This window comes from Sciurus vulgaris, assembly GCF_902686455.1.
Source record: "Sciurus vulgaris genome assembly, chromosome: 9".
Taxonomy (NCBI): domain Eukaryota; kingdom Metazoa; phylum Chordata; class Mammalia; order Rodentia; family Sciuridae; genus Sciurus; species Sciurus vulgaris.
The window spans coordinates 96565881-96588936 of NC_136469.1; the positions used below are offsets into that span (position 1 = coordinate 96565881).

A 23056-nucleotide genomic window follows, 5' to 3' on the forward strand; every position below is an offset into this window, starting at 1 on the left:
AATATCTATTTAGTATAATACACTTAAATTCCCTTCAGAATTAAACAGTGAGACAGGCAATATGAAATACTTAAAATGTACTGAGTAAATCATCCCTCCATGAGGACTGTCTGGGCTTTACTATGTTCTGGAAGGCTGTGTGGCAAGAATGCATTTTCTAATTTGATTGCCATATGGCTACACCTGCTGTTGTTTTTGGCCCCATGCTGGCTTCCTCAAAGCTTTCTGGATTTTGTCTTTTTCCCATTACCTACCTTAATAATTTGCACGATTCCTGCCCCAGTTCTTTGTGCCAATATTGAAACAATTCACCTTGGCTTTAATGTGAAGATGGGTATTATGTGATGGATACATATATACACACATACATGCCAGAGCATGTATTTCCCACCTCATAGTATAAATCTGGCTACTCAATATCATTTGAACACACTTCAGAACCACTGGTTAAGGGAAGACCAGGTCAACATAGTGAGATAAAACTAGAGAAAAAATATCAAACCAAAAATATCAAAATTCAGCTTACAAATGGCCAAGTAGTCCTGCTATTGAAAAATATTCTGGTTTATCTGAAAATGTATCTGCTAGATAACACTGAACTTGTGAAATTAGTAATTTTGATAGGTTGTTCTTGTTTACTTTTTAAAAATCTCTCTCTTTTAAATATAAAATCCAGTCATAATATATGTAATCTGTACATCTTATGTTTGTTTAAGGACTGTAACAAAAGATATGCCTTGGGTTTGAAAAACCAAGTGCATTCTGACCATACTATATCTTTACTTAAATACTAAAATCCTTTCAATGTCAAGTATTTTTAGAATTCAAAGGAGCACTTGTCATAGAACATAGACTTTGACTTGTGTTTGTTTCATTTATATAATTTGTTTGTTATTTGAATTCTTCTACAGCATTTTTTCAAATACTAAAACTCAATAAGTTTCTTGCTCTCAACAACCTAAAGAACTAGTGTGAAGCCATAAGGATAAATTGCCATTCTTTTTCAGAATTGTTCTATTCCAAAATGTAAGAAGCATCATTAAAATTAATCATTAATGTGTTATCAGTATCATTCTCCCATTTAAAAAGTCAATTACATGTCCAATAAATATCCCTCCATGTTTACTCAGGAAAGAGAAAAACTAATTTCTCGAAATGGGATAAAGTATCTTCTGAGAATGGGACAACAGAAAATCATACTTCTAAAGTTTATTCTCTTCTAGCTCCTAACCCGCTCATCATTTCATTATCAGCAGTCATTTTAAAAGACATGCTTCTGTATTTAGAAGAATTATAAGGCCAACTACCTGACATACATAAATGTCACCTAAAACATATATTTTACAATGTTTTAAGATACCAATAATACTACCAGACTGTAGATCCTTATTCCAAGTCAGCAATGTAGTGCCATTAAGATGCTTTGGGACACTGTGTTTTGTTGTTAGCTTAATCCACTCTTGTCAAAGCAGACATCTGACCATTAACCAAAGTTTTTTAAAATAATGTAAATTAGCAATGGTACTTCTTGATTTTCTACATGATGATAAACCACAGACTAAGCTATCCATGATGAGTATTAAATATAACGAATAAACAATTTTTGGCTGCCATTGAACCATGGAATTTATAAGGTTTAATTACATCAGGCTGTTTATGAGAGTTTGTAGCTATATAATCTCCTTTTCCCTGTAACATATGCAAGTATTTGTGCTTTATCTATCTGATAAGGTTGGGAGAGTCCTGGAAGGAGGAAAGAAAAACAGCATGAAAGAAGAAAGAGAAGGGGAGAAGGGATTGATAGATACACTCTTCAAGCATAATGAATCTAGTCCTATCATCACTGAATAGTGTGTTAAGAATATTTTATTTGATGTCATTTTGATCACAGCACCCTTATGCATCTAATTGTAAAATGATTTGTGAGCAAGCACATTTCATGAATTTTAAAAAATGTTGGAGAGATACAGAAATGGAGTTTTGTCAGTGTTAGTCAAGGTTAGGATTTAAATTTATCCAGTTTTTAGATCTTAAAACTAAAAGTTAGTTCTGACATGACAAATAAAGGTTGTATTATCTTTATATCCTCAACACATTATTATTTTTAAAAAGGATTTCACTATTTCTACAACAAAACACATATTCTTATGAGGGACTGCAAAGGTAAGAACAACATTACTATTTGATATACTGCTAATATTAAATGTTAGGGTATTTCCAATGATCTCATCTTGTATAAGTTAATAGAAAGTGTTATAGAAATTGCAATTATCGCTCTAATAATTAATTATTAATTAATCATTATCTAATTATTAATTATCTAATTATTATCTAATTATTATTATCTAATTTATTGCTCTAAAATAGATGCTTTTTAATATAACTTATTTTATAATTAAAAACAATGTTGCTAATCATAAAATTTATATTTCTTCATTTTTAAAAGAAAAAGACCAGTGATATTTACAATATAATAAATGCTTTTATATGCCAGACACTTTACATACATACATACTTTCCTACATCTATACATATATATGCACACAAATACATAAATGTATGTGAATACACAGATTCACATACACCCACTGTTTTAAACGTCACGATAGTCTTGTGAAGTACTTATAATAACCCCCTACTTACAGATTAGGAAACTGAAACTCAGGGAAACTGAAGTGACTTGACTGGAGTCATATGTACTTGAGCCTGAATTTTATTTTAGCCTACCTGATTCCAAAATTCTTATGGCTACTGGATGTTTCTCTAAGAGAATAAAAAGCCAAATAGGGCTATCGTTTTAATGATAAAAATAAATTCCCAATGAATGCATGAAAAATTAATGTGCTGTATATAATGCACAGATTATTAAAATGTCTTAAACAAAAATATCAGATTTTTCTAAATATAAATATACATATAGATTATAAAAATACTTCCCAATGTTAGTGAAAATTTAATATTACTAAACAGCTTTACTGCAATATAATTTATGTATAAATCACTCATTTGAAGTATACAATGCAATTATTTTTAATATATCTGAGTTGCAAAGCTATCAGAAAAAACTTTACAATTTTATTGCACCAATGAAACTATGAAAATATCAGTTCATTCCCTGTTGTCTGCCTAGATCTTGCCTGCATAGCACCACCATCCTTTACCCACTATGTAGCAGAGTATACTTCCTGTCTTTAAGAATTTACTTATTCTGAACATTTAATATAAATGGGAACCTGCTATATGTAATCTTTGGGATTGACTTTTTTCATTTAAAATAATATTTTTAAAGTTTATTCATTTTTACCATGTATTACTACTTTATTTCAGATAATATTCCGTCATATAGATGAGTCCTTTTTCATTTATTTTGTCATCACTTGATGGACATTGGGTGTTTCCATTGTTGGCTAACATAAATAATGCTGCTATGAACACTGGTACTGTTGACATATATTTTTATTTTTATTGGGTAAATATCTAGGAGTGAAATTGCAGGGCCAAATGGCAGCTGTTTAACATTCTAAAGGTCTATAAAACTGTATTCTCTAGTCGATAGGTGACCATTTAATATTGCCACAAGCAATATGTGTATGGTTCTGATTTCTTAACATCCTCAACATCATTTGTTAATATCTTTTTTAATGTAGCCATACCAGTTGATGAAGTCATTACATATTACAAAGTGATCTCTGGATATGTAATGAGAGCTGTGGAAGTTTTCATACTTCTTTATTTCTAATAAGAACTGAAGACCAACATTTAACTTTAGGTTCAACATTTTATTGCACTTTTAAAATAACAGGAAAGTAGTCCCGTTGATATCAAACACAGTTCTGGTATGGCTAATTCCTTAATAGAAAAATTTATATTCAACCCAGAATTTTTACATATGAAGATAATTTTATGTCCAATGACAGAATTCCTGAGTGATATAATGATTACCTAAATAAACCCCAGTCTCTAATATGCATAAACAGAAAACATGCTCTTGGATTTTAATAAAATAATATATAACCATACATACATGCTATCCATACATGTATGGGATAATATGTCTTTGAAAAATTCATTTTCATTATTTGTATTATTTCTTACCCGGCAAATTTCAGTTAAACACACATGGAGATAATATATCCAGTAAGGCAGATGTCATACAGAAAGGTTCATGTCAATGAGATAAGAATGTTTTACAATGTCATATAATAATTGATTAGAGAAATACTCCAAAGTATGCTTTTTTGAGTAGGTTTAAGTGGTTACAAATTATGAATGAATGCATAAAATAAATTTGTGCATATAACCAGTAGACACTATCAGTTTACTGTTTCTTGTCTACTATCTTGAATAATATTAATAATCAAGTATTTTTTTTAAATCAACAATCATTTTTCTACTCAAATATTTATAGTGGTTAGATGAAGAAGTGAAAATAAAGACATTTGGGGCTTATAACTAACAAAGACTACCCTATTTAGAACTTCGCTTAAGCTAGTGAGAAGGGGAGACAAACATAAGATGTGGTAGATGATTTATAACAATTTTAAGATCATAAAATTTTATTTTAATTCTTTTTAAGAGCTTGGCTATTCTTTTACTACTAAAAGATTTTTGGTTGATTATAAATTTTTATGACTTAATCCACATTTTTAGAAACATTTCACCAATTTTCTACTTCAGATTTTCTCTTAGACAATTTTCTGGGGTTTAACTTCTTCTGTGTACTCTCCTCACTTATAATACATATTTCTTATCCTTTCTTTCAAACCACTCATGATGATATCTACTGCTTTTTCAGTTGTATACATGAGATTGGGAGAAAGGTGCTATAAACTATTGATATGATTTTATTCTTTAAATTAGAAAGTTACTGTTCAAATAATTTACACTTTTGGTAAAATTGAAATAACTAAAATTAAAATAAACTGATTAGTTTAAGACATGATACCAAAGTATTTCCAAAACAATCCGGTTTGAAATATTGTTACATCAATGTCAGTCTTTGCTATAATTATCCTCTGACAGTACCCTATTGAATGGTTTTCCTGAATATTCCCATAAATAAAAGTGTGAGATATCAAGAGAAGAATGAAAACAGAGAAAAATGGAAATAAATACCCATTATTAACGGTGCAATTTAGATTTAGCAGAGTGTTATTTTAAAAAAAAGACATTTGGCATTTGGTTCTTTAAATGGACTTTTAAAAATGTCAGATTATTGTGTCCAAATGTTATTCTAAGTACATCTTTGAGTATATGTCAGTCAGATAAAAAGATTTTGTTTAACAAACCTCAGAAAATAATGACTCTTTATAAGCATTGCAAATTGATGGCAAAATAAGCAACATCTCAGAATCAAATTATGTATGCTTTGTGTGTAAGTATGTGTTTTGTACATAATAATAAATTCAACAGCCCTAATAACATTTCATAGAAAAACTCATCATAATCCATCAAACAGACAAAATACGATAGTTACCTCTGTCTCAAAATAGCATTTATTTAAACTACTAAAATGATTTTATCTCTAATTGTATCTCCTTCCATTGATATCATTATATACTTTTTAGAAATGCAAGCAATTATTATTCTTGTTAAAGATTTCAGACATAAAACTTCAGTGTTCATAAAACAAACACAGGGGAGATAAAGGAGAAATGTCTATTACGTGGATGATTGTAATATATATTAAATGGTTTTATTGTAGATTGTGGATGAGATTGAGCAGTAAAAATTTAAGAATCATGCTAATCTCAAAAATTAGTGACAAAAGATTTCCATTGAACTTTATGAAAGTTTATGGAAAATAGCTAATGATATTTCTCTAAATTCTGGCTAAGGCCAGTTCATAATAGACTTTAAAAAATTTCAATGGAGTAATAGGAAGGAAGCACGAGCAAATAAACAAACTCAAACTTGAAACAGTTGTTACATGAACGAGGAGTCATGTCCTGAATAGGACCTGGGAGAAAGCATATGTAATAAAATAAAAGCAATAAACAGCAGCAGCAGAAAGTGAAAATAACAGAGATATGATAAAAAGAAACAAGATACATATTTTGATGTGTAGAAATCCTACATGTTGTATAAAAATTCATTGTTTATTTTTCTAAGAATACATGATTGCCTGATAGGAACAGGTTAAATTCATTTCAACCTCTCAAGTAAACAATACGAACTCAATAACACTCTCTGAATACCTGGTTCTTCAATAAGCAGAACGTTACTGTTGTAGAAGCTGGATGGACTACAAAAACTAGAGTTAAACATTTTTTCCATATATTTTAAATGCCTTTCTGTAGATAATTTATTTAAAAGGTACAACTGTCTGTGATAGAATTTTAATAAAATTTTCCCTATTCTTTTCTCACTTTCATTTATTTTCCCTTTTCTCAATATCTGTTTTGCTTTTGGGGGGGGGTTGGGAAAAATCATAATTGTAAAACTGAACTATTAAGGCTTACTTAAATCGGTGCCTGGGAAATAAATTAGCCTCTATTCCCACACAGTAATAATGTCAGTAAGTGAGACCTTCCAGTTATGGTGCAGGAAATTAAAGCCACAATGGCTACAGTTTTAACAAAGTCACAAGAGACTGTATATTATTGATTCCAAGAAAAGACAGATTTCTACTATCCAGAAATATGACATCTGTCTCAAAAGGAATGACTAAACCACCAAGCAAACAAGTTGAGTCAGCTCAGTAACAGGAAAATATGCAAATGCCTAAAAAGAAAATAAAATCAATATTAAACAAAAACGGAAGCAAATTAGGACCTTCCAGAGAACAAAATTGAACTGCTTAAAAACCATATTTGAGGGTTTGGGGTTGTGGCTCAGTGGTAGAGCAATTGCCTAGAATGTGTGAGGCAGTGGGTTCAATTCTCAGCACTATGTATAAATAAATGAATAAAATCAAGGTCTATCAACATCTAAAAATATTTTTTAAAAAAACACTATTTGAAATAGTCTAATGTTAATTTCTTAGAGGGAGAATAAATTAATCAAAATGTAAAATCCTGAGATTCAGGAAGAGTAATTGCTTATGTGGGTTTCTTATCAGGTTAATAAAAATATTATAAAGTTAGTGGTGATGAATGCATAACACTAGATACATGACAAAAACAATGGAAGTGTATGTATTAAAGAAGATTAGTGGTATATGAATTATGCTAATAGAGAAATTATTTGTTTTAATCTTTGATCAATCTAATGCCTGTCCCCTAAGATATCTTTAGAGGCAACCTTAGATCTTTTCTAATATTAGTCTGTTTTCACAACTTTTACTCAGATTCACAGAATAAACTGAGATTTAAGTAAAATTCACAGATTAAACAATACTTGTTATTAATTGCATTTAGACAGATGGCATCATATAGACTGTCGCTGTACTCTAGTGGGAAAAAAAAACCTCAACAAAATTTAAATGATCTTCTTATAATTGTATTGGTGCCTATGCACCAACACATATGCTATTTTTACTATGCTCCCCAAAATTCTGGCGTCCTCTGCTTGCTATTCCCTCTTTATGGATCCTCATTTCTGGGAAGCAAGCTGATTTATTACCATCATGTTCAGCCTGCTGATTGTTGGTGGAAAGTTATGAAATTTGGCTTATTAACTTCTGTAAAAATTGATGTTACCAAACCTCATCTGAGCCTTCAATGCTGCTTGGAAATCTTTTTTATTAAACTCTAATTGGCTCCTGAACACATTTTTCCATAGTGCTCACTTCAGAGCTTTTCAAATCTGTCCTTTCAATGTGATCTCACCTAGTCACTCAACACAAGTCCTCACCGTCTACTTGATGGAAACATTCATGTGCTTCAAAATTTACCTTATCATTTGGGAAAAAGAAAAAAAAAAAGTACTTCATTTAAAATAAACCTGACTTGGATTATCACTTGTCTGTCATTATCTAAACTCTATAACCATGGAAGGCAATTAATTTTTGTGGTTCTTGATTTTCTCATCTATAAAATTAATACCATGTACTTGGTGAATTTTATTTATTTATTTTTTAAGATTTTGGCAGTGCTGGGGATTTGACTCAGGGCATTGTGCTTGCTAGGCAAGCACACTCTACCACTGAGCTACTGTTTCAACCCGTATTTTATTTTGAGAAGAGATCATGTTAAATTGCTGAGGTGACTTGGGCATGGGACCCTCCTGCCTCAGCCTCCCAGGTGCTGGGATTATAGGCATGCACCACCACACCCTCCTACTTGGTGAATTTTGAAGCCACCTTCCGTATTAAAGTCTTCCTAATCTTGTGCTTAGTCTTTTGTAGTTCCCCCAAGACCTTTCCCTTTCATTCAGCCTATACACACTGAATACAAATAAGGCTTGAGGCATTTTTCTCTCTGTTAATCTCCTATCAATTTGATTCTTCTCACCTTATACATGCTTAAGACTTCATCTTCTAAAATCCTTCTTCATTATTATAATTGCATAAGCTAATGATTTCACTACTTTTCAATCAAATTACTGCAGTATGTGAATAATACTTGAAGACTCTTCTTTCTTATGACTAACCTATCTCTTCACACCTTATAATTTGGCTCCTGTTTCTGGCACTTTCTCAAAATAGCTGTTGCAGAGGTCAAATGATTTTTCCCTGGTGTTCATCCTACTAGAACTATCACTGACATACATCATCACTGGTTTTGAACCACCATCTTGAAATTTTCTTTTCACTTTCCTTGATCCTCAAAGTCAGGTTCTCTTTCTGAGGTGCTGCTTATCTCTTCTCTTTCCCTACTTTTCTGTTCTCTCCTTGGTCTAGGTCTCAAGTGTGGATATTCATCAGTGATCTTTTTTGGTCTTTCATTCTCTTCTACTGAAAGCCTCACTCACCTTGGATCTTAACAGTTGTGTTGGTCACAGAAGCTTTTTTAACTGAACTTTTTCAGTAGCTGGCCATCTCTATTTGTTGGTTTCATTGATTTAGTTATATTAGAAATAAAATTCATCACTACACCCCAAAACTCACTCAAGAGGAAAAAAGAAAAACACAACCTGTTCTTGCTCTTATAATTCTGTTAATGATCTAAAAAGTTTTCTAGTGATTATGAGTGACATGACAGGGAGAAAAAGAGTCACTAGTGTCAGGAACTTCACTGTCCTCTGATAACCCACAGCTTTTCAAATAGCTAGCTCTTAATTGGACAAATGTCTCCAGGTTCTGAAAAATAACAAAATTAACATCCTTATCATTACTTGAGGTTACAATGTAGAAAACATAAGCTTTTTTAAAACAGCATCAAACTGAATCTCAAGATATTTTTTGTTTGTTTCTCACAACAAAAATGTAGCCATACATTGAAATTATATACATTTGCTTTTCCAGTTCCTTCCTTTAATTCTGTGAGGTAATACAAAAGCAGAGAATCCAGTGCTTTTATTTCAATTAGATTTAAAGAGAGGGAGACAAGAGAGGAGAAAGCCATCAACTCACACTTTGTCTGTCCCATAACTCCTGTAGTCCACAGCCGCAGACACAGCCACAATGAGTGCAGGCATCCCATACCCCACCAGGTAGAAGTACTTCCTCCGCGAGTGCTCGCTCTCGAAAACCTCCACCAGCATGATGTAGAGCTGCACACCCTCCAAGAACATCCAGGTGAAGGCAGCCAGGAAGAAGAAATGTAAGAGGGCAGCGAAAACCGCACAGGCAATCTGGGAAGAGGAGCAGAGTCAGTCAAATACCTGCCGCACCAGTAAAACTGAGATGAGTATTTATCAACACTGTGGGAGCAAGATAGGCCTGAGGAAGAATAATCCAGAGAAGGTCTTTATAATACAAAAGTTGAACACGAATTAAGCATGGTCTATCTTTGAAGTCTGTACTTAATATATATAATGACTTAAAGATGGCAACATAGCATCAGAATAAGAAAAAATTATGACACTTAGGAAAAAATTCTAAGAGCCCATGGATAATTACTACTGAGCTTAGTCTAAAGATTTTCAAAATGGATTTCAGGAATTTATTTTATCTGGTCAGTCACGTGTGTACTACTATATAGTAAGTCAGGTTTTTTTGTTTGAAGCTAGCAATTTAACAAAGAGCCTTGCACATGCTAGGCCAGAATTCTACCACTGAGCAACATGCCCAGCTCAAATGTCTTGAATTGTAAAGGAGAGAGAAACATTAAAACCAAGGGGAATAAATTTTCTTAAAATTAAATAATATAATTAATGATAATCTTTTATGATGAGATTATTATTACTAATTGCTTCTTTATTGCTTCCCTGCCTTGTTTCTTTCCTCTGATATTTTTATCACTGTACTAAATATCAGTCTAAACAAGCTTAGCCAAATAAAGCAATGGTTTTAATTAATTAATTAATTAATTTATATTAGCACATACATGACTAAGACCAGGAGAAAAAAAAATTCCTGAAATCTATTTTTTAAATATGTATTTATTTGTACCAGGGACTGAAGCAAGGGTTGTTCTACCTTGCTGGGCTGGGCTACATCTCCAGCCCTAGTCTTATTTTTTCAATTTTTGAGGCAGGGTCTCAGTAAGTTGCCCAGGGTGATCTTGAACTTGGGGTCTTTCTGCCTCAGCATCTTGAGTAGCTGGGATTATAGACATGTGCCACCTCATCTGGCATTTATATAAGGTACTATGAGTTTCTGCTAACCATTTATTAATTTTCCACTCACATCAGCTCCTGAAATTCTCACTGCTTTAAGTTCTTGCTTTTTACAGGAAGTACTCACTAAATTCTATAGCTCCTACTAGCAAACATCAACACCTTACAGAAAATTTTAAGAACAGGATTCATTTATTGATAAGTATGATCCTTAAGAAATGTGACAGGTGGGCATGGTGGTGCACACCTCTAATTAATCCCAGCGACGTGAGAGGCTGAGGCAGGAGAATCACATGTTCAAGGCCAGCCTTGGTAACATGGTGAGACCCTGTTTCAAAGTAAAAAAAAAGGACTGGGCAAGTGATCAGTGGTTAAGTGCCCCTGGGGTTAATCCCCAGTACCAAAAAGATAGTGTGGTGGGGGGATGGATAAAAAATGTAAAAAAGAGTAGATCGCTGTCACTGAATTAGAAAGATGACATGAAGGTGATGTGAGGGAGTCAAATGCCTTGGGGATGAGAGAGAAATCAGGTCTCAAGCACTAAGTAGGATGCAGAAGAGGACATCTAATCAGCAATAATAGGAAAGCTAAGTTGGTCTGAGCTTCACTATACCCGGATTTTTTTATATCAATCACTATTCTTTATGTTATTTGTCAGAAATCACTTTTGTGCAATATACAATATTTAGTGAAGCTCATCATACCATATGTAACATCAGGAAGCAAAAATAAAAATAAGGTTTCTAAATGAAAAGAAATCACACAGTATTTGAATTGCAGGTTAACAAAAGAATAAAATGATCTCTTATTGAAAAAAATACAATTTTTCATTTATTAGCTTTTAGAGGTTAGAACTTAGCAATTAATTTTTATTATGGTAAGGGTTTACTTTTTGGGGAAAGAAATGTGTACTTTGATTGCTTATTGATATATATAGATACATTTATGGGCAAAATTGGCATATAAGTATATGATAACCAATTAAAATATATTTGCCATAATTGTAATCTTTTCAGTCCCTAGTCATGAATTCATAATCACAGATATGAACCCAACTGCATTTTTTATTATAAAGTACTGCATGCATATGGGCACATACTAAAGAATAGCATTATGTGAATGAATTATTTATTATACTCAAAAGTTTTCTAAAGAATAAGTTTTATTTTTCACCATAGTTTTAATCATGAAAACAAACTAGCATCATAATTACCAATTTTAAACTGAAAGGGCCTCAGAAAATTTTAAATGGGCACAAAATCTGTATGTTCGATGTTGTCTATTGTTTATATATTTGTTTGGTTTTACCAAAAACAGTTGGCTAGTCCTGTTTTTTTTGTTTTTTTTTTCTTATTTCTTTTTTTCTTTCTTTCCTCTTTCCTCAGTAGTGAAAAAAATGTAGGAAGCATTCAAGAATAAAGTTGGCACTAAAAGAGATGAACAGAATCCAAGGAAATAAAAAGTACCAAACAAAATTTGGGAAGAGCCTATATATTCTAAAAATGACCTATAGTTTGTACTATTTGCCAAAATATATCATTTGGAAAAATATTTTTGAGATGCAGATTGTAAGATAATATTGACTATCTTTTCAAGGTTATAAAACCTCAAAAGACAACAATTATATCTGTTTGAAATGATATTTCTCCAGTCTCTAAATATTAATCTTATTAAACTTTCCTCAAGATTCAGTGCTATAATTTTAAAAATTAAAAAACAGATAATGAAGATATGTAGTTTTTCAGAAAGATAAGTTTATGAAAGAGAATTTCAGAAGTAATGTAAATCTCATTCAGAATAGTGTGACCATTTCTGAAGATAATTTGTCAGTTTTTCCAAGAACTAAACATATTCTTACCATATAATCCAGTAATTGCATTCCTTGGTATTTACCTGAAGTAGATGGAAACTTATGTTTGTACAAAAACCTGCATATGAGATGTTTACAGTATCTTTATTCATAATTACCCAAACATAGAAGCAACTAAGATGTCTGTCAGTAGGTTAATGGATAAATAGAGTGGTACATTATACCATGGACTGCTATTCAGTACTACAAAGAAATGAGGTATCATGTCTCCAAAAGACATGGAGAAAACTTCAATATATATTACTAAGTGAAAGAAGTCAATATGAAAATGCTACAAACTGTATGATTCCAACTGTATAACATTTCAGAAAAGGCAAAAATATGGAGACAGTAAAAATAATCAGTGGTTACCATGGCTTCAAAGGGAGGGAGGGATGATTACAAGAAGCAGAGAAAATTTCCAGGCAAATAGAAATACTCTGCATAATATTATAAGGGTCAATATACATATGTATACATTTGTCCAAACCCATAAAATATACAAACACAGTAAGTCCTAATGTAAATTATAAACTAATAACTTTCAATAATAATATGTCAGTATGGGTTCATCAACTGTCAGAATTGTATCACTTGGGTGAAGGATATTGATAATGGAGGAGACTGCATATGTGGAGGCAAAGGATAACTGCATAATCTCTGTATGTTTTACTCAGTTTAGCTGAAAAATCAAGGCCTGCTCTAATAAATAAATAAGCAATCAAATAAATGTGCATCTGACCCTTAATATTTACTGATTTTTAATGACAACAAAAAGTGAAAAATGAAAAACTTGAGTAACATCTGAAAATTACTATCTATCAACTGAAAGAAAAGATACTTTCAATCATAATTATTTTCAGTATTGGCAATATGGGAAAGCTGGAAGTGGAGGGATTCTTAACTAATGTCAATGGAGGTGGCTTACTGGTTGGTCAGTTCGGTTGATTCCAATGAGGAAGAGCAGCTCTGCTACAAAGAGGCTAATGCAGAGGTTCTTGTGTATGGTGTTCCGGTCACTCTGGAGCCCGCGGAAAAAGCAAAATGTGAAGATGCAAATCAGGAGACAAACAAGAGACAGCAAAATTCCAACCCATGTAATCACATCCAGAAGAAGGTCATGGACTGCATCACTGTGCTGGAAACAAAACAGAAAAAAAAAAAGTTGCAATCATCATAATCAATTATAAAATTTCATATATTCCTGGATTCAGGAAACATGATCTTAATGCATAAAATATCCTCCATACCCACAATAAGTAAAATTTTCTCTTTCACAAAGAGAGCATTTCATCTTTCCTCTGAGGTGTGAGTCACTGCATATTCAAGGATGTCAATAGCATTTGCTGCTTTCTTAGCAAATACATTTCAGGATATTAATATCTGAAGCAGATCCAGTTAATTTTGGCCAAGCATTTTAAGGAGAAACTTTGGTTTTATAACTTATGTTTTAAAATTAATTTTCATACAACTCCCTCTGGGGAATACTCTATTAAAAAATTAAGCTCTATACTTAGGGAAATGGTATCTCAGTTGAATTTTGAATTACTTAAGGATTGTTATTGTTTATGAAATATACAATTTCTATATTATATAAATTCTTTATTAGAATTTACAAGTTGAGTTCATAAAATTATGCATTTTTATAAAAATCCCCAGTTAATTCTTGTGAATAGTCACATATGTGTACCATTTATTTAGTGGGAAGATCTAAAAGAAAGAGGATATTCATTGGATTTATATTCATATTGAATGGCTTAAGGAGATCAGGAAATTTGATCCTTGAAGGGGTTTAAATGAATGAAGCCTGTTATACGTAGATGGAAAGTAAGTATTCAGAATCACTATGTCTAATATCAGAATAAAGCAGATAAAAGAGCTGAGAAACAAGAAAAAGTTCAGAGGTACTTCTGTGCTTCATGACTCTGCCATTTTAGGCTATGATAAAAAGTCCTATGAACTCCATATTTACTATATTCCTTGGTCTGGTCATTATTTCATTTTTGTATGTATCCTAAGATTCAAAAGTCTATATCCATTGAGTTTGAGAATTCAGGGTCTCCCAACATAGCAGTGTGCCAAGGTGGTAGAGCAGAGTTAAGAAACTCTCTATGACAGTCAATTACTTTTTTCTTCTTAGGTTTCTTGCACAGCCCTAAATATCTTCTATCTAAATAACTTCTATCAGTAGAGGACTAGATAAGTAAATAAGGTTAATTTATGTTAATTCTTAAGTAGAAAAATCAGTATATTATTTTTATTATCACAAATACATGGAAACTTCTCAAACTTCTAATAGGTTTTCTTAAAAAAAAAAAAAAAAGCAACCAGCAAAAGGATGTAAACAGCATGAGATCATTTATTAAAAATAATTAAAAGATACAATTTGATGACTGATTTTTTATGGACATATGCAAAAGTATAAACATGTGCACAGAAAAAATTCTGAGTGCACAACAAACAGATATGTTGCTAATGGATATATTTTTTTCAACTATGTAAATTATACCTTGATTTAGAATGGAGGTGACCAATTATTGTTCAAGCCAACCAAGTTACCCCTGTTAAATTTACATATATATCCAAGCCTTCTATTTTTATTTGTCTTTCACTTCAAACTTCAAGCTTTCAAAGGTTATTTGAAAGGCAGAAATTCTCAGAAGTACTGCAATCTGAATCATAACACTTCTCACGCTGCTAGATATGACTTAACAGTTGTTATTGGATGAAGACCTCTGCTAGAACTGTCAATGAAACAGTTCTGAAATATTTCTGCATAACTCTAGATTGTATTTCTCAGAAGGAACATAAATCATGAAAGAAAACCACATGAAACTGTGTTAACTGCTTTGTTCTCCAGGGGATACTTTCAGAGAAGGGTTGGGTCTCTGACAGTTTAAAATTACTTTTACTATTTGAGAATGGAGAGTGGTTATTGCTACTGGGTTCCCTGAACAGAGAGCTCTTTGCTCTCTTCTTTGACTCAAAGGAAAGATGCTGCGATTGAGGATCAAGCACCAATATTCAGCACAGCAGTCTCCAATAATGGAAAAAGCCCAGCAGGTTTAATACCTTCTCAAATGTATCCTAAAGACATAAAGCGCCAAAGGAAAGGGAAAAGGAAAGAAGGGAGTGGGGAGAGCAAGAGGGATACAAAAAAAGAAAAGAAAGCGAACCCCCCCCCCCCTCTCATCTTTCAGTAGTTGCAATACTAAAAGTATGTTTACTCAGTGCCTTAGTAGGTCCTTCAAAAACCCCATGCAGAGCTATGGAGGGAAGAATACCAGTTTTCAAAGTGTCAGAAACAAAAGTGTATAACATTCAAATATAGAAGAAAGGTGATGAATACTGGGATCTGATATAACTCAAAATGTAAATTTTATCAGTAAGATGAAAGGAAAAGGACAATGGACATGAAATGTTAATAAGAGATGTGAGTTTAAAGAGCCTTGGTTATAGTAGCCTTCTATAATCAATAACTTCCAGGAGTCCAATGCTTGAAAACAAACAAACGGGAAAAACAAACAAACCAACAAACCAACAAAAAACCCTCCATTCAAGAGATTGGCCAAACAAATAAAACTCCTAGGTAAAGATGTAACAATGTGATAAAGGAACAAGTATTCTTATTTTCTAAAGATCAGTGCTTATGAGAATTGTGTAACTCAATTACCTGTAACACAGAGTGTATTCACCATTGTGCAACTCGAGAACAAGGATCATATCCATCTTATGAATGTTATACCCCAGTTTCTAGTACTATGCATGACACAGTACATATTTATAAATATTTTGTTTTAACTAATTATATCTCCACTCCTCTTACACCAAATTCCTTAGAGCTGAATGCTCAGTATAACTTTAGCATCCATCTAATCTCCATTTGTTTAATAAGTCATTAAATATTACATGTCAAAACTGACCTTATACTGATCTCTTCTCTCCTCCAAACTTCTAATCTGCTTTTCTCTCTGATTTACCCTTCTCAGTAAACAGCAACTTCATTATCTGAAGTATTCTGGCCAAAAACTGAGTTCTATTGATTCCTTATTCCTTACACACACACACACACACACACACACACACACACACACACACACACGCACACACATGCACACACACAAAAAAAACCATTTAATTTGTTGGGAAATCTTATAGATTCTGTCTTCTAAATTTGACAGTTTCTCATTACCTCCACTACATCAACTTCATTGAAACCACCTGTTATTTTTCATAGCTTCCTAATTAATTATTTTTCTACTTTCACTGTAATCCAGTATAATCAGCAGAGCAGGAGATTCTTGTCAAATAAATGTTCAACAACATCACGAAGCCTCCAGTGGCTCCCACCTCAATGAGAATATCCACCCACCAACCAACCAAAGTCCTTATAAAGGTCCAGGCAGTCCTAAAAGATTTTTACCCTCTCAGCATTGTATCTTAGTCTATCCCTCATTCAGTTCAACCCTGCTGGCCTGCTTCCTTCTTTTAATATGGCATAGACATTGCAGTCTCAGAGTCTTGCATTTGATATGGACCTGGCTGGAACAGTTCCCAGTAAGCCATATTTGCAGCTGGCTTAAGCTCCTTTCCTTCATTCAAATGACACTTTCTCAGAGGGCTTTGAGTTATTTCTAAAATTACAAACACTTTTTCCCCATTCTAACTTTCTTTATTTGCTTTTCCTGCATTATTTTCTGCTTAGCACCTATCTGAACTCTATACTTTATGTATTTTTCTTTTTTTATTTTCTATGCTCTCCCTCTACTGCTAGGAAGTAAGCCCCAGGATAATAGGTTAATTCATTTATTTTTCTGATCACCAATACACCAGCTGTTAGAAAAATATATACTAGATTCATAAGTAATGTGTTTATCGAGGACATGAGTCGTGAGTCTTTCTTTAATTTTTCTTTTTTCTTTTTTTCCCCATACTAGGCAGAGCCAGGGGCACTTTACCACCAATGTACATCCTGAGTCCTTTAATCTCTTATTTTGAAACATGATCTCATTAAGTTGCTTAAGGCTTTGCTAAATTGCTGAGGCTGGTGTTGAACTTGAGATCCTCCCATGTCACTGGAATTACAGACAGGTGCCACTGTGCCTAGGATAATTATTTTTCTATTCAACAAAGGATTTAGATTACAAATTGTAAGTTCTAGTATATGACTCACTGCACAGACCTTGGAACTCTTTGGTTCCCAAATCACCTGCACTAAAATTTTGAGGGCATGGTGGCACCTACTTGGGAGGTTGAGGCAGGAAGATTACTTTGGCCCAGTTGTTCAAGGCCATCCTGGGCAACATAAGAAAACTCCATCTCAAAAGGGGGAAAAATACACACACACACACACAAACACACTCAGGTAGGTAAAACAAAATAAAATTTTGAATAACAGATGAAAATTAGAGCTAAAGAATGACAAGTTGGTTGCATTTTAATATCATAAGATATACTGAACTGTGACATAATCAAACATTATAAAAATAGAGGTAAAAGTATACAAGTAAATAATAGAAATCAGAGTAACTCTTGGAGGATTTTACCTTGTCTGTCCTCCCAATTAAGTAATTGCTACCTTGAATGAACTAGAGAAGCTCCTCAACTTATGATAGGGTTACATCTAAAGGCCCATCTTAGATGGAAAATATCGTAAGCTGAAATACATTTAATACTCCTACCTACTGAACATCATGCTTAAGGACACACCACACTGTAGATAGGGTAGGGGTTGTTCACCCTGGTGGTGATGTGGCTCCCTGGGAGTTGTGGCTTGTTGCCACTACCCATCATCATAAAAATTAACCATACCGCATATTGCTAGCCTGGGAAATGACCAAAATTCAAAATTCAAAGGACAGTTTCTAGTGAATAAGCATTGCTTTTGCACCATCCTAAAGCTGAAAAAAAATCAATAAATGGAGTCATAATAAGTTCATCACTGTCTGTACTTCTTTGAGGATGAGACACTTCATCCATTTAAGAGTATCAGTCTTCAAGGTTGTTTGATAAATAATTAATGTATATGAAATTAAGAAAGCCAATATTTCTATTTCTAATTAGAATAGTCAGTATTTTTTTATATTCAAAAACAAACTTCACTGAAGTAATAATAATTCTACAATCATAATAAATGTTAATGATATTTTAACTAAGAACACCAAACATCATTCCAAAGAGTTTTGTAATATTTCCAATGTAGTTTATATTATTAATATTTGTGCATTTGATATATCAGGCCACAAAATGCTGGCAGCATCTGCATACAGCATGTTTTAAATTTAGAAGGGGAATCTGAATTCCCCTTTCATTACTGTTTATGACTTTTAAATAATAATGTAGAAAGGGGAACAATTTCATCTATAGATTTATCCTTAACTTATGGATAAAAAAATAAATCAAGTAACAAAGACTTATACTTAAAATTTCTTTTCTAGGATTTTACCATAAACCAGTACAACTTATTGCAAAGAATGCTTAGGAAACACATAAAACATAAAAATAAATAAAAAACATTTTTTTAAAAGTCATGGAAATTAGCTTCCTAAGAGAAAATGGGGAGTTGTGAGAGAAAACCTCAGAGGAAAATGATAGAATAATTCATCCAAAGAGTTTCAGTAATTCAATGATTCCATCCTCTCAGATATGAAATTTGCATAAAATGATATTTACTTTTCAGATTTTTATGAAGTTTCTGTTCCTATTTGAAATGCCAAATGTTTTGTAAGATCTACAGGAAGTTTTTGATTTTTCTTTTATTTTTATCTCAACCAATCTGTTTTGTCTTGTCACTAAGGATTGCTCATGGGGTACTCAAATGCCACAAAAGGGAGAGAGATGGGAGAAAAGATGATTTAAATAATCATCCCTCATGAGAGCTACCCCATCCGTGCAAGATTCAAATATGCCGGTACACACACATATTTAAAGAAACTAAAGACAAGTTCACCAAATAGGTAAATGTGACTTTTCATGATTTATATAACTCAATCTGTGTACAGAAAGACTTCATGTGGAAATCCTGAAATTTCCAACTTCATCATCAAAAAAGTGAGTTGGCAAACAGGAGAAAGAAATAGCTTTTCCTTTTTCTTTTCACTACGTAAGTGTTTACGCATGAGACACAAACTAAACTGATAAACTTTGAATCCCTCTAGATAATTTTTTCTTTTTTAAAAAATAATTTTTAGAGCACTGCATTTTTCAGACACCGCTTAATCATAGTAGTTATTAACTATAGGCCAGTAAGTAATTATCAATAAGCTGTTTCACTTTCTGTATAACTTTCTGTACAGTAATGTGTTACTTGAATGTTGTTTGTTAAAGCACAAAAATAAAAATTTTAAACTATCTCATAAGTATATTTTGCGTTCTGAATATTTTTAGTACAGCAAATATGAGGGTTTTTATGCAAACATGAACATTTGCTTTATTATTAACGTATCACATAAGCATAAAACGATTTGAACTGTGTTTCACTGAAGCCAGTAGGATTCCAAAAAGCCTATTTTCTGATAAATGTGGCATGAACTCTGTGAAATAAGTTCCTGGCATTTCTGTGAATCTTGGGAACTAGGTCTCCAGACAAAAAGGTCACTTTACAAGCTCCTGGGAAAGTAAAAGTGTCAACGGTCTGAAGACATCAAGATTTCCTTTGCAGAACAAGATGAAAAGTCCCAGTTGAGAACACATTAAGAAGGACAATATAATTCTATTTCTCGTTTTTTAAACAGTTAATTAATCAAAACAGTTATTACTTAAAAAGGAGTATTAGCAAGTAAGAACCTACAAAACATTCCTACCCCCCAATTGTCCTTTGAATCCTTTGGATTCAATAGAACTTGCTCAGGAAAATCTCTTTAGTTACAGAAATCTAAAATAGCACGCTCTAATGTATTGGAGATTTTTTTTCCTGTGAATTAGGAAAAAATATTTTTTTTCCACCTTATTTGGTAAACCATATCCACAACTTTCTTAACAATGAAAATACATAGGGAACTAGTAAAAACATATGAGAACTAAGTACTTCACAGTAGCTCAGAGTTAAACTCAGATACAGATTTAAAAAAAAAAAAAAGAAAAGAAAAAGAAGATTAAATTTGATTAAATGTGAAGCAATTGGTGATCAACTGAAAATTTTTAAAGAAAATAAAACCATCAAGCAATAGAGGAGAAGAAGTTTTTAGGAATACCTGGGGTATGGTAAAAGCATTAAATGAATGTAGGCAGATGGAAAATTTTATTTTAGCATTTCTATGTTAAATAAAATAATAATAGTTAACATGTAACTTTTAAAATGTCAGATTTTATCAGAAGGTCTTACGTATTAGGACACTAATGTTAAAGTTACAAAATAATATGATATGATACTGTTACTATACACATCTACAAATTACAAAAAACTGAAGCCCACAGTGTAAATAATTTACCTAATGTCATTCACCTAGTATGGAGGGGAGAAATGATTAGCAGTGGAATGGCCAACTGGCTGGGTTTGCTCAGTATAGTCCTAGTTACAACACTAAATTTTTGCATTCTGATAAAGCCCTCTTCAAGACAAGAAAACCCCGGATTTCAAAGACAAGTGCAGAAGGATGAAAAATATAAAATCCATATGGCAGTCTAAAAAATCATCTGAACACCATTTTTAGTGAATGGATGCAATGTTGGTTTTCATGATTTGTGGTTCCAAATAATGGATCACTCATGTCTGCATTGTTCTGTGTGATTTAATTAAATGTATTATGTTACTGAGCTCCTCTCTGACTTTGCCTGTTAATGAACTTTTGTGTTTTCATTCAAGATTGTGCTATTTTACTTTTATATTGTGACTGCTGTGACTATGTTTCCTAATAATTCAATGATGAAAATGAGTGACGATATTACTAAAGCTCACACAACAATGCTGAAAAAGAAAGGCTAAAAACAACTGGAATACCACTATTATGTATAATTATAATAGACTAATAAAAAATATGGACACAAGAAACAAGACAAGGCAGAAAACCAAATCTGAGCATATTGCAAAATATGCATAGTGAATTTGGGAGAAGACATGGGATGTACATGTGAATGTACTTGTGGAGACCAAATCTCTCAAGTCTAGTACCATACAGGAAAGTTTTTGTAAATCAGTTAAAGAAAAATACCTCCCTGCGAAAGACACCAATTCTCTTTTGAAAATAGTGGTCTTTGAATTAGCTGGATTAACCATAAAAATAAACATGCATTGTTGTCTGGGTCTCTTGAATGTAATTTGCACCTGAGTACAACTGCTTCTCCTGATTCTGAGGTTGCAATCAAAATGCCCTGAGGCTTAAAAAAAGGTGGGGGATATGATAGCTCATGTTTAGAGCTGATTGTGTCAGCTCTTCCTAATGATCAGCCTTTCTACAGTATATGAAATGAAGCATTGAATCAAGGTTAAAAAAAAAAAATGTTTCCTCTGGCTCTTAGGCACTTTAATTTGAAAAATAGAGGTTCAGGTTAGCTTGATTTCTACAAAGAGTTTAATGGAACTTTAGAAGCTACAAAAGAATCAGCATCTTTTTCAAATATATTTTACTACCATAAATATTTTACTAATCTATCTCCATAGTTGACCATGTAAAATGTAAATTTTGGAAAATACCATTCAACCTATGAATTTTTTTTTAATAGAAGAAAAAAAAAAAAAAAAACAGTTCTTATTCACTGACTGTCCTGCACAACTTTACACAGTAATAGTACACAGTGATGTGGTTTGTTTACCTGTGGTATTGAGGTTTCACAATGAAATTTTTTGGTCATTTGAATTTCCTCAAAATGTACAGAAGCACTTAATGAGCTTTTTGACATTCTAGGAATGGAAGGAGATAGTCTCCTGGCATATAACCTACAATATGGCCATCAGGGTGACTGGCCATAAACAAGATGTTAAAATACTGGCTTTGCATAAAATTATATTTTCAAAGTATAAGGCAAAATCATATCTCTAATTTTGAAATACATAACAGATGAGGATGGAGAAAAAGATTATATACTACAAAAGACATTTATATGATGTTGTTTGAGGTCTGTGTTGGTTAGTATAAAAACTCATGCAGTGGAAATGTGATTCATTTTGGGAATTTAAGACCTTTTCTCAAAAATGTCACCAGAAAAGGACAGCCAAATTAAACAAGAATTTCTTATTTCTTCACTAAAACTAACATATTTAGAATCTGATCTCAATTTCATAAGGTAAAATGATGTGCTTTTAAACTATCATACCTGTTGTGTTTTAACATATGTTAATATTCAATATGTGTGGAGGTGTTCAAAAATGGTGGACATTTTAGACATGGTCAATTTAATATGTGAGTTAGCAGATGCAAAAGATCTCATGGACAAACTGGTGGAATATTACTCAGCCATAAAGAAGAATAAAATTATGGCATTTGCAGGCGAATGGATGAAGTTAGAGAATATCATGTTTAGTGAGATAAGCCAATTCCCAAAAAACAAAGGCTGAATGATCTCTCTGATGAAGTGGATGATGATACATAACGGGGGGTGGGAGGGAGGCAAGAATGGAGGAAGGATGGATTGTATAGAGGAAAAAGAGGGGTGGGAGGGGTGAGGGGA

The 23056-nt window shown here is 32.6% G+C and overlaps 1 protein-coding gene across 17 annotated transcripts in view; it reads right to left on the minus strand.

The window, feature by feature from the left end:
* The window catches only part of ADGRL3 (adhesion G protein-coupled receptor L3), a 760294-nt gene that overhangs the window by 95414 nt on the left and 641824 nt on the right, over positions 1-23056 (minus strand). For all 17 annotated transcript variants that reach the window (XM_079153720.1, XM_079153723.1, XM_079153729.1 and 14 more), the window contains 2 exons: positions 13380-13589; positions 9455-9675 (listed from right to left, as the gene is read on the minus strand). In XM_079153720.1, coding sequence (XP_079009846.1) covers positions 9455-9675; positions 13380-13589 — 431 coding nt within the window. The remainder of the gene's footprint in view (positions 1-9454; positions 9676-13379; positions 13590-23056) is intronic.